This window comes from Xiphophorus hellerii, chromosome 11, assembly GCF_003331165.1.
Source record: "Xiphophorus hellerii strain 12219 chromosome 11, Xiphophorus_hellerii-4.1, whole genome shotgun sequence".
Classification (NCBI taxonomy): domain Eukaryota; kingdom Metazoa; phylum Chordata; class Actinopteri; order Cyprinodontiformes; family Poeciliidae; genus Xiphophorus; species Xiphophorus hellerii.
The window spans coordinates 24,632,458-24,644,277 of NC_045682.1; the positions used below are offsets into that span (position 1 = coordinate 24,632,458).

Sequence of the window (11,820 nt, forward strand, 5' to 3'; positions counted from 1 at the left end):
TTTCAATTTTCTAGGGCTAGCAGAGAAGGCAATGCTGGCCCTGACAGCCCTCCACTGCATACTACATAAAATATCTTAACTATTAGTTTAATTACGTTGGTATAAAATGGGGGAAGGAATGGAAGAAGTGGCAATGGAACAGGCACAAAATAACAAAAGCTGGAGGGAACTGATGCAGAGTCATTAGTGGATGATCTGAATAAAGCTGGAAATGAAATAAATCAACACTTGTGGTTTATTTGAGTGAAGTCTGTAACATTATCCTTTATTTCATAACCTATTGATCACTACTCAGGTAAGAATACATGATCAACAAAAGTATCCTGAGATGAAAGTCACTTAAAGCAAATATATTTTAAGATTATAAAGGCAGTGTGATTTAAGGCGTGAGTAATTCACTTTGACCCAAGTCTGACAGAAGGAGGTCACAGAGAAAAGGTCACTGTGACTGAGTCTTCAGCCAGTTCCTCAGGTGCTCCACCTGGGCAGAGACGCTACTCTTCGATGTTCCCCCAGGAGCGCTGTACTGCTCCACGCTGCTCCTGTAGTCCCACACCGAAGACACATCACTTCCAAACAACGGGCTAAAGTTCACACACATGCATCCACATGGCATACACAGACAGAGAAAATGAAGACTGAATTCAAAATCATTAAAAATAATAAAATATATATGTAGAACTTCTATTAAATAATTAAACCCACAATGATTTATTCCTCTAGCTATTAATTTGATGTTTCCTCTGATTAAAAACATTTATTCATGCATACAAAAGTGTCAACTACCTGATAGCAGCGAGGTCTGCCTCAGTCAGTTGATTCAGGGAGACATTTTTAGATTCAGCTGTAAATACAGCTTTTCCAGAGAGACCATGGGCTTCTCTGAATGGCACCTGGAATGAGAAGAGTGCCAAAACATAAACATTAACAATTTATAAAACTAATTCACTGCAAAAACACAAAATCTTAGCAAGTAATTGTGGACTAGTTTGTATTGAACATATCTTAAATCACATAATTTAGTCTAGAAATTAGTCTAAAATTGGTTTAAAAAAATTTTTTTTGCAGTGTTTTACTGTTACTACACAATATTGTTGGAACATCTCACCCCTTTTCTCACGAGGTAGTAGGCCAGATCTGTGGCCAACATGTCGAGACTGAGCGCAGCTTCCATTACACCCTGGTTGATCTGAAACACAAGAGAAGATAATTAATAACATTTCACTATTTAAAGAAAAATAATGAATCTAACTTTCACAACTGTCGTTTAAAATATTCTTTGTAATGTTCAGATCAAATCCAAAAGGATTAACAATGTTAACAAAGTAAGGGTCTTTGACAAGATCCATATTTATCCTGAAATTACCTTTTGGCAAGATATTTAACTGGATTTTCATTTTTTAACGGTGTTTATTTCAAGCATCATAACTTTTTGTTTAAAACTCTAATGCTAAAAAAGAAGAACCTGGAGATTATGCTTATTTTTCAGAATTAGCATCTATTCCCCATATGAGCTGACAGATCCTCCACAATATCTTGCAGGAACTTTAAACCAAAATAGATGTAAATAACATATTGTACAGTAGGGGGAAAAAAAATTACTGATAGATTCTGTTAATTTTCGGGGTCTCAACTCTACTCTCTGGATTATTTAGGTTTTTCTTTTTATGTTTTCACCTTTAGAGTCGACATGACTCCAGTTGTCACCTGCAGCACAGCATGGACAGTATCATAGCAGTCAAACAGGGCTTCTTTGTCCTCCTGAAAAAATACGGAAACCACAACATAACAGGAGGTTACATTTGAATCTTCAAGTGAAGTTATAATATTTGAAAAGATGTAATTTTAAACCTGCAGATCCTTGTTATATGTGCTGGGCAGACCCTTCAGAGTCATCATGAATCCTGCACACTAATACAAAACAAAAACAGGTTGCAGAAGAACATTATGAAATCAGACAGGACGCCTGGAGTTTGCATGTGCCGAAGCAAATTATTTCTGAAAGTGAAAAAACTTTTATACCTCTAATTATTTATTGCAACAGTTCAAAGTGAGTGTAGTAGCTTTGGTGAAATGAATGAACCAAGTAAGCATTAAAATTATGCTTCTTATTTAGAGTTCGTGCTGTTCTCTCTACAAATGATCATGATCGTGAATCTTCATCCCTCGGTATAAACCAGTCCTACAATAAAACAAATATAAAGTAGATTTTTAACTAATCTTTTGTCTTACTCTGCCAAAGACACGACCTGCTTTACTCCTGATCAGCTCCAGACTGTCAGCATTCTTCTTCTGGGGCATCAAACTGCTGCCTGTGCTACAAATCACACAAAGACGAAGAAGAAGAAGAGTGCTACAGAAGAAGGGCAACATTTTAAAGCAGCTTTTACAGAAAATAAGCATTTCTGAGGACAAGAAATACAATTTATAAGCAACTATAGTTCTTAACACTGACTCTAGGAGTAACAGGCAGATGTAAGATAAATATTTTTAAAATATAATTTAATTTCACAGATGTATCCTATATGCAAAACAAACTTTTTAATATGCTTTGTAGACAAGGATAGATTATATTTAAGAAAATTTTAGCATCTTCATGTTGATACTTTGTACAAAGTAAACATATCAAAAAGTTATCTGATTGTTGTGACCTCAATCATGTCACAACAGTTTATTTGAGCAATTTTTTAAACAACTTTAAACTGAAGTAAAACATTTTTTACATTGTCTTACATAAAAGTCAATAATTCTTCACAGGGAGTGTCACATCGAGTAACCATCCCGTTTCTGGGTAAAAATTCTTAAAACTTAAATTTATTGTACTTCAGGAAATCATTTTAAAAAGTAGTTTTAATTTTTTTTTTTTTTTTAAATTGCCCCGCAAGGGGTCTTTTTGTGGGCTCTAGTGTCCCTTTTTTCAAAGTAGGCTGACAGGAAAGGGGGAAGGAGAGGGGGGAAGACATGCGGTAAACGTCGTCGGGTCCGGGAGTTGAACCCGCGACAGCTGCGTCGAGGCTACGTTTTGCCTGAATGTGGGTCGCGCTAACCCCTCCGCCACCACGGCACGCCCAAAAAGTATTTTTAATTTTATTAACCTAACTATTATAATTGAGCTGTATATTTTACATAGTGCATGCTGAATATAGCACTGGATTCAAAATGTTGAGGCCAATTTTTATAAAAGCAGTAGACAGGTTGTAAAAACCTTTCAAGTCAATCAGCTAAGGCATCCGTAGATTAAAATAAACGTTGCTCCTTAGGTACATGTAAAAAAAAATGCAATTGTTTATTTCTTCTGCTTTATCTGTACATTAATAAGAAAAAACAACTCATACATACTTAAATTACATAGTATTTTAAAAAGCTTTTGTTTGGTTTTATTTTCACCAATATAACTATGAATGAGGTAAGAAAAAATCCACAAGACTTTCATTTTCTGCTGGGTCATGAGGCAGGCCTTTTTTTTTTTTTTTAAATCAAAAATGTTGTTTAGTCCTAATTTTTAGAATAAGTCCAAATCAGAATCTGCAGGTCAAACCTCATCGCCATTATTTGTATAAATGAAACTTTGCCTAGATTTAATTCACATTTGTGAAGACTTTTGACAAACTGAAGCAAAAAAACAAAACAAAGTTCACCTGTAGGCATCGGAGAGCGTGACGAAGGAGTACTCCTTAGTGCTATAGAGCATGAGATCCTCGGCCATCTTACTAAGGTGGGTCAAACACAGTGAAGCCCAGAACAAGAACTCCGCTAAAAAAAACAAGTACTTTAAAACACAAATATGAGAAGGCTTCACTTAAAATAATTGCTTATGTTCAAAGGCTGAAGTATACAGTTGACATACCAACAAAGTCTCTCTGTCCTGTGGCATCCATACTGTTTAGGCTGACGCCATCAAATCCCAACTCTACACCCAGAGAAGGAGAAATGTTCAGCATATTTTTTTATTAATATTGGTAACACAACAATTCTCAAACTAATCTGACCTGTTCGCAGTAGTTCTCTGTCGATGTCAAAAGGTGTGCCAGCGATGGCGCCGCTGAAAACAGAAAGAATAATTCTTGTTACTTGATCACATCTGTGAATGAAAATCACAGAACAGAGGGAAGTGTTTGCACTGCACCTGCCAAGAGGTAAAATATTTGCTCTTTTCTTGATCTCCAGAAGCCGCTCCACGTCTCTGCTTAAAGCTACAGCATAGCTGAGGGAAAGAAATGAGAAAAAAAACAAAAAACGGTGAATGTTCATTAACATTAAAAAAATGAAATATAAATTCAGTGGATTTCATCGTTAAAGGGAAACCTCAGAATCCAGTGGCTCCATCTGATTGGCTGAGCCCTCTGCATGTGGGTGTAACCAGGAAAAAGGACGTCAATTTCTCTGTAATTCACAAACGGTTTAATGAAGTAGGATAAAAAGAATGAACTTTATTTACATTCAAAATGGTCTTACATTGCTGCCCGCTCCACCATGGTGGAGATGAGCTGCAGGGAGTTATCTGTTAGCTTAGCGACGGCATCGCGTAGCCACAGCCTCATGTCGGTCACCACCTGTTTAAATAAAACACAACACACTGTCTCATGACTTACCTCCAGCTGACCTTTACTACAGATTCAATGATGGAAAAAACAAACCTGATCATTTCTGCTCCTACCGGTGTGCAACTTCCCTGCAGGAGCACCAATCAGCTCCTGGACAAACCGGCATCAAAGTAACACTGATATATATATATATTTTTACATAATTTTTTAATTAATTATTATATTTTTAGTGTAAACAGTAGTTTGGACAAGTTTTAGGCAGCTAATCTATAATACCATCCTGAAAGAGACAAGCTCTATATCACCTTAAGCCTGCGTTCGTTGGCTGTGTGAATGTCTTCATCTTCAGGTTTAATCAAAAATGCACCTTTAGACCATTCTTCAGAAATCTGTGGAGCAAAATGAGGATTACATGACTAAATGTTTATTTTCTCATAGAAATTAGAATAAACCAAACTGATTCAAACAAAATATTAGCTAAACTGGATTTAGTATAACTGGTTATTGGACCCATTTCTCTTGTAAGTTACATTTTGTTAAAGTGTAACTTGTGTTTTCCAGCCACATAGAATCATTTTAGAGCACAATCAAGCAACTATGTTACTTGATTGTAACATAATAGTTTCAATATTATAAAGCTACAATATACACATTTATTTTTATAATGAAGGTGTATATTATATTTTATAATATTATTACAATATTTTATAATATACACCTTCATTACAAAAAAGGTGTATATGTCATATGTGACCTAAAGCCAATTCGACTTTGTAAATTAAAATTGGGCTTCTGTCTTTTTAAGAAGCTCTTGCTCTTTCCAAAACTGGATGTAATCACAACATCGATCCTCTATTGACCATTTAACGTTACTATCAGCATTTCACTGAGAAGTAGCTCGTATATTAAACTCAGCAGATGCGCAGTTCCACCAGGTGTTCTCTAATTGCTGAAGGAACTGAGTTTGGGAGGGCTGCTGTGTGAGGCAGAAGCTCTGAAGCTTGGAAACTGCAGCTCTGAGGAGGAGCTTCAACCTCGAAGGTGGAGCCATGTCCACCCAGGCGTTTTGCACAGCTGAATGATTGCTATGGAGACTAAAGGATTTCTCAGACATCCATGAAAGATTCAAAGCAGCATTCCAGGTATGTTTTTGATGAGGGAATAACATTAGAAAATGAAGTAAAACTAAAAATATATAATGGCCCTTTAAACTATAATGACATTAAATAATTATAAAATGTATCCATAATTAGCTACATTTTTCAAATTCTGCTAAGCAGGCCGGATAGTTGGTTTTTCCAGTGCTACTTGCACTGATGAAGCAAACACTAGTATGCAGAAACCGCCCTGAATGAAAGAGCCAGCTAACACCTGTCACATGATGACACTATTGTATGCAACTGGCTCAGCAGGAAGCAGGAATCCTGCACCACCGCACATTCTCAGCTGTCATCTATTAACCAGAGCCTCCAGACAGCTATGCACAGAACCAATCTTCTGCAAGTTTTAACATAGTAATAGTACTGTCCAAAGGTTACTAAAGTAAAGGTAAAAAGTACAGCGTTGTAAAAAATGCTCCTGAAATACTTTTTTTTTTTAAAAAGTTACTCAGGTAAATGTAATTGAGTAAATGTAAGTAGTTACTACCCAACTCTGGTGTCTAATATTTTTTGGTTAAAACAAGCTTGTTCTCCATTTAGTGAACAGAGTATCCAGAAATATTACTTAAGTAAGAGTAGCGATACTTATTCAAGTAAATATAACTAGTTATTACCTAACTCTGTCTATTATAAATTCCAGTAACGCACGTCCAGCAGACAGTTTATCCATACCTGGTCCATCCCCTGCAGAATTTGCTCCATCTCCTCCGTGCTGACCAGCTTCGCCTTTTCCAAAGCCTTGACATACGCCTTGCTCCCTCGGATATCAGCATCCCACATCCTCTGGTCATAGGTGATGGACGCATTGAATTTCTCCATGATTGGGTCGGTATCTCCCACGAAACGGCCTCCCCACAGCTTGCTTCCCTGCAGAACAAGCAAAAGAGCAACAAATGAGGTGAAAAAATATAGCTTTGGTCAGTTAACAGCTAGCTAAGAGGTTCGCTTTCGGTGAAAACAACAGCGTGTTTTGATAAAGTCCAGCTGACTGTGAGAACAACATCGGAACAAGTGTTGGTTGTCTCTTCAGCTGAATCCTACCTCAGTGTTGGCCATATTTTAGTCCTCCTCGGAGAGTCGTAACTGGGAATAGTTGCTCGCTGTGGGAAGGGTAGAAGCCAAGGGTCCGTACAAATAGGTGTCGCTTTAAGGAGCGTCAGCAGAGACGTCAATGCGTCTTCTGTTGCTAGGTAACAGCCCGGAAAAACAGGAAGAGAGCAATGTTTCTTTGAATAAGGTGCAGGTTTTAATGGCGTTAGCAATGGCGAAATTTCTAACAGTTTTGATATATTGTTAAACAATATATTTTTCTATTTAATTTCTGGGAAAATATCTGTAAATTAGCGTGTCAACATTTAAACAAAAAATTAATTTAAAAAAAGATTAACAATCGCAAACACGTGTTTATTTATTTATTTATTTATTTGATTTTTTTTATTTGAAAAATATAGAATGAAAATTTTATCCCAATATAACATTGTGGAGAAAAAAAGAGTAAATGTTTCCAAATATACAGGATTTGTTGTTAGAAATAAATACAGTTAAAGAGTTTTTGAAAAAAATAATTACTTCTCATGTTACAGAGAAGGAACAAGTTATTTCAGACAGCTAAAATATTTTGTTCATCCGCCATAACTCTGGCAAATAAAGAGCAAATGTTTCCAAATCTACATAATTTGTTGCCAATAATGATAGGAATAAACTCAGTTAAAGACTTTCTGGTTCCATATATATGGAAACATATATTAAAATGTCTATGTTCAAAACATGGAAATGATACAATTTAAGCAAATTAACATTAAAATTGCAGCTTACAATTTTATTGCTGATAATAACTGACAGATTTCAGATCAGGTCAATGTACTAAGAAAAACAAAGAAACAAAACACAAAATATGAAAAAGTATGCCAGGAGTGTAGGCTTCAACAGTAAATACATTGCTATGAAAGCAAAAAAAGTACAAAACAGATATTACAGACATAACAAATGAAAAATATTCAGAGGTATACAACATTCATATATGTTTACAGCTTTTTTGATCGTACTCTTGGAAATAGAAGATAAACGTAGTTCGAGTTCCTTAACCAAAACTGTAAAAAAGTGTGAAGTATGCTCACTGCACCAGCTGGGGGCAGTAGTTCCCTCATTCCTGTTTGGAAGGGAAGAAGAAGAAGAAGAAGAAGAAGAAGAAACAAGCGCGCGAAAACTGCCGTCATTTGAATTGTTTCTTGTTTTGAATCAATAATTTAAGGTAAGCTTGGCTCGTTTTTCATCGATCACATATTATATAAAGCAGTGGTTTCAAAATCCATTAATCGACAGGCAGAGTCCTGCAACTTTTAGATGTGTCCCTTGTACTATCAACACTTCGATTAAATAAAACTGCGTCACTAGCATGCTGTCAAGCTCTACAGGGCTCTGCTAATGAGCTAATATTGGAGCCAGGTCTGCTGAAGCAGAAAGGTTGCAGGACCCTGGCCCTTGATGCCTGGAGTTTGAGTTTGTTGCTAAGTTTATTTTAAAACCTAAATATTAGATTATTAAAACGAGGTAACGGGATGTTATTTTCCTCAGCTTTTAAATTAGCTAACTTTTGTTATTCAGTTTCGAGGTGTGTTTTCCACACTTTCTAATAATGAAAGTATGTATAGTCTTCAGTGCCCTATATTGATTTTTTATTAGAATAAAAAAATATACTTTCTTTTGTCGCTTAACAGGGGAAAGACACACTACAGCCTCACCAGGTTCCACCAGCATACTCGTTCTTGACAAGGTTAAATGTTTAATCCATGATTTCTTCATATTGTGACCAGATACTTGTACTTGTGCTCATTTTTAAGATAGCAACAGCTTTGAGTAAACGTTTTTACTCAAAGCTGAACTTAATTTATCCTGTTTATTTTAAAATTACTAGGGCAGAGAACAACTGGGGACGTTGCACACAAAAAATCTGACATCTTTTTGGTCAGATTATCCTTAACTTTAAGACAATGGAAACTAAATCTGTTTAGTTATAATCTTTAATGTACGTGTGATGTAATTTTGAACACTGCAATCAATGACAATTAAACCTGAAGGACTAACTTTATTATTGTTTTCTGTTTTCCAGAGAGAAAAAAACATGGCCAACCAGAATGATGAAACTCCTCTGCTGCGTACTGTATGCAATGCTTTAAAGATTTGATGCAATTTATTTTCCATTATAATATTTAAAAGATAAGTTAACAATAACATAGTGCAGTTTTGTGCAGATGGTTTGAATGTGGAAAACAGTTTGGTATTAGACTGTAATGAAGTTTATATAAAATTTTTCTTCTGATAGGACCAAGAGCTGCATCCGACTCATTCGTTTTTGTGGAGATGGAATGAGAAAGATTTCAACAACATGACCTGCAATAAAGCTGGGACTGTAGAGGAATCGCTGAAGAACAGCCCCAAATTTGCGAAAACGGCAGAGAAGAACAAAGAGAAAGAACTTGTTATTATAAGGGATGGAAAAGCCATCAGTCTACACTTGCCTTGCACATTAATTAAAAAAGGAGACCGTCTGACTGTGAAATATGTAAAAGCTGTAGAGCGGCCAAAGAAACCGATTGGTGCCTATGTTTCTCTCTGCAGGAACAAACCTCCTTCTAACCTTGTAATGTTCCATGTGTTGACAAAGGGAGGTAAAAATATAGTTAGAATCATGAAAAACTCAGCTCTGCGAGCATTCCAAGAAATTTCTGTTTATGCTTACAAAGGAGAACGAGTGAAGGCGGCTCTGAAACGAGATGGACGTCTTCACAGCTCCATATTTAAGAAGAACTTTGTGCTTTCTAATAAAAGCACTTCAGTAAAAACGGAGCTCTCTAACCCTGTTGATGAGCTCAATGATGAAACATTCCAGATTATTTTGCTAGACAAGTCAGATCCACCACCGAGTTTGCCTGGTAGCCTTGATGAAGCATATCTGATGTCAAATGAAGGCCAGGGTCAGTTTGAGGCAGAGAATAACATCACAGTAAAACAGAAACTGGAGCCCAATCAGGAAATGACACCAAGAAATTTAGTGCTGGAAATACCCAATTCAAAAAGGACGCAGAACCAGTTATGTTTCCAGTTTGAGGAATTTGTGAAAGGCATAAAAACTCTGGTTCCTACGCTGTCTCATTTCCAGAATCTGTTCCGTGTGGACTTTGGTCAGAGTACTCAGATGTGCAGTGAGGTGAGGACCATGAAAAGGCTGATGCGTCTCAGTGATTCAGCAGGTCAGGTGAGAATAAATGGCCATCCAAACGGAAGTGGGTTCCTCCTGTTTGGTAACTACGCCTTCACTAATGGCCATGTTGTTAAAGATATTTATGATGAACAGAGGTCCCAGTTCAACGAGAAAGTCTCTGTACACTTCTCTTATGAAAGTGTGGATCAGACTGAAGGAGCACTGGATGTGTTGGAGCTTGTTTGCTTTGAGTTGAAGCCTGATGTGCCCGGTGGTGACTGGGCTTTGTTAAAGCTTGGTGCTCACCAGAGACTCCCTCCTGGTCTGTTAGAGCATATTGGCTTTCCTCCCAAAGATGGTGGAATTTGCATCATTGGGCATCCAGAGGGAGGAGTGAAGAAAATCGATCCATGTCTGATTGTCCCCTCACAAAATCGCCTTCAGGTTGTTGAAAGACACTACAGGGAGAATCAGGGCCCAGTTCAATTCGTTACTCGCTCTTTCTTTGAGGGTGTAGCAACATCTGTTGACCGAAAAACTTTTCTTACTTACGAATCCTGCTTTTATTATGCCTCCTCTGGTTCTCCTGTTTTTGATAAGCACTGCAATGTTGTGGCGATGCATTCAGGGGGGTACATCTACCGTTCTGCCAACGGTGAAACCAAAAGTGTGATAGAGTTCGCTCATCCTTTGCTAGCCATTATGGAGCGCCTCATTATCCAGATGGTAGTGAGAGAGAAGTTTGATGTGTTAAAGGAATACTTGGCTTTCGGTTACGCTCAGCACGAAATCGTTATGCAAGGCGTAAAGAATCTGGTTGAAAAAGAAAATCTCATAGAGTTTAAAAATACAGTCAACAATTTGCTTACTGTTGGTAATTTGAATGACATGGCTATAAACAAATTTTTGAAGTTCTTCAGTCAAAAACACGAGCATGTCCTGATGGAGATTTCCTAAATATGCCATTGTAAAGTGCTGACAAAAATTTCTTACGGTTTTATTTAGGGATCCTTTTTTCTAATTTTTTTTATTTTATTATTAATCAACTTAAAATCATGTACACATGCTTTTTGTAGATAACACATCTGGATTTAGTTTTTTTGAAGGTAAATGTGAAAATGGACCAAAAATTATATTCACTCATTTCATTTAAAATGAACAAGAATACAATGTGAGAATAAAATAAAACTGTATGTTTCACTGTATGTTCTTCTATTTTATACCGCTTTTAATACTGCGTCTCATTTGGGGACTTATTGGTTAATAAAATTGTATTTCTTTGACTGTTGACATTTGATATACTTGCATTCATCATTCCCTACAATTTACAATGAGCAATAATGTATCTCTGTTTTGATCTTTGTCTTCTTTTTTTTCTTAGACTTTATTTTTGGAAAGAGTCTGATTATATATCTACATGTCTCATTATTTAGTATGAAAACAATTTATTTTATATATTATTTTTTCTTTTTTAAATGTTGACATAAAGCTTTATGGGACATTTCATGTAGATAAATGTGTGTTGTGAAATTATGTCTTTGTACGCTTAGCAGAAATTGCAAACTTTATATTTAGATAATTTTTCTGTGTAAAGACACTTAAGGTGCTTTGCTTTGTAAATCTATTCACATGCCTTGAAAATGTTCACATCTTGTCATCTTACAATCACAAACTTCATAGTATTTTTTTGCATTTTTATGTGACTGAGTAATACTAAGAAGCTGGAGAAAAAATGTTTTCAAATAAAAAAAATATATATAAAGCCTTAAAAGTGTGCCCTAGATTTGTATTCGGACCCCATTAGTCAATGCTTTTTGGAACTTAAATATCAATTTTATCTCAAGACTAAAATTTTAGTTTTTATCAATATTTTAATTGTTTTAACTAGGATGGAATTGTAAGTATTTCATTTTAA

The 11,820-nt window shown here is 36.0% G+C and overlaps 2 protein-coding genes across 3 annotated transcripts; one reads left to right on the forward strand and one right to left on the reverse strand.

Moving 5' to 3' along the window:
- Positions 1-219: 219 nt before the first annotated feature.
- On the reverse strand, positions 220-6,874 carry asl (argininosuccinate lyase). The gene is made up of 16 exons (XM_032577354.1): positions 6,746-6,874; positions 6,377-6,571; positions 4,850-4,933; positions 4,638-4,694; positions 4,456-4,553; positions 4,306-4,383; positions 4,127-4,204; positions 3,990-4,042; positions 3,848-3,910; positions 3,639-3,753; positions 2,233-2,317; positions 1,852-1,911; positions 1,678-1,761; positions 1,109-1,189; positions 787-893; positions 220-584 (listed from the first exon to the last, which is right to left on the reverse strand). The coding sequence occupies exons 1-16, from the start codon at positions 6,758-6,760 to the stop codon at positions 440-442; spliced, it is 1,398 nt and encodes a 465-aa protein (XP_032433245.1). The 5' UTR covers positions 6,761-6,874; the 3' UTR covers positions 220-439.
- Positions 6,875-7,855: 981 nt separating this feature from the next.
- LOC116728982 (protein FAM111A-like) lies at positions 7,856-11,195 on the forward strand. Of its 2 annotated transcripts, XM_032577351.1 has the most exons (4): positions 7,856-7,955; positions 8,422-8,477; positions 8,814-8,864; positions 9,027-11,195. In XM_032577351.1, the coding sequence occupies exons 3-4, from the start codon at positions 8,826-8,828 to the stop codon at positions 10,860-10,862; spliced, it is 1,875 nt and encodes a 624-aa protein (XP_032433242.1). In that variant the 5' UTR covers positions 7,856-7,955; positions 8,422-8,477; positions 8,814-8,825; the 3' UTR covers positions 10,863-11,195. The 2 variants fall into 2 exon arrangements, with proteins under 2 accessions (XP_032433242.1, XP_032433243.1); XM_032577352.1 differs by lacking the exon at positions 8,422-8,477 and having other exon boundaries at positions 7,861-7,955.
- The last annotated feature ends 625 nt before the right edge of the window (positions 11,196-11,820 follow it).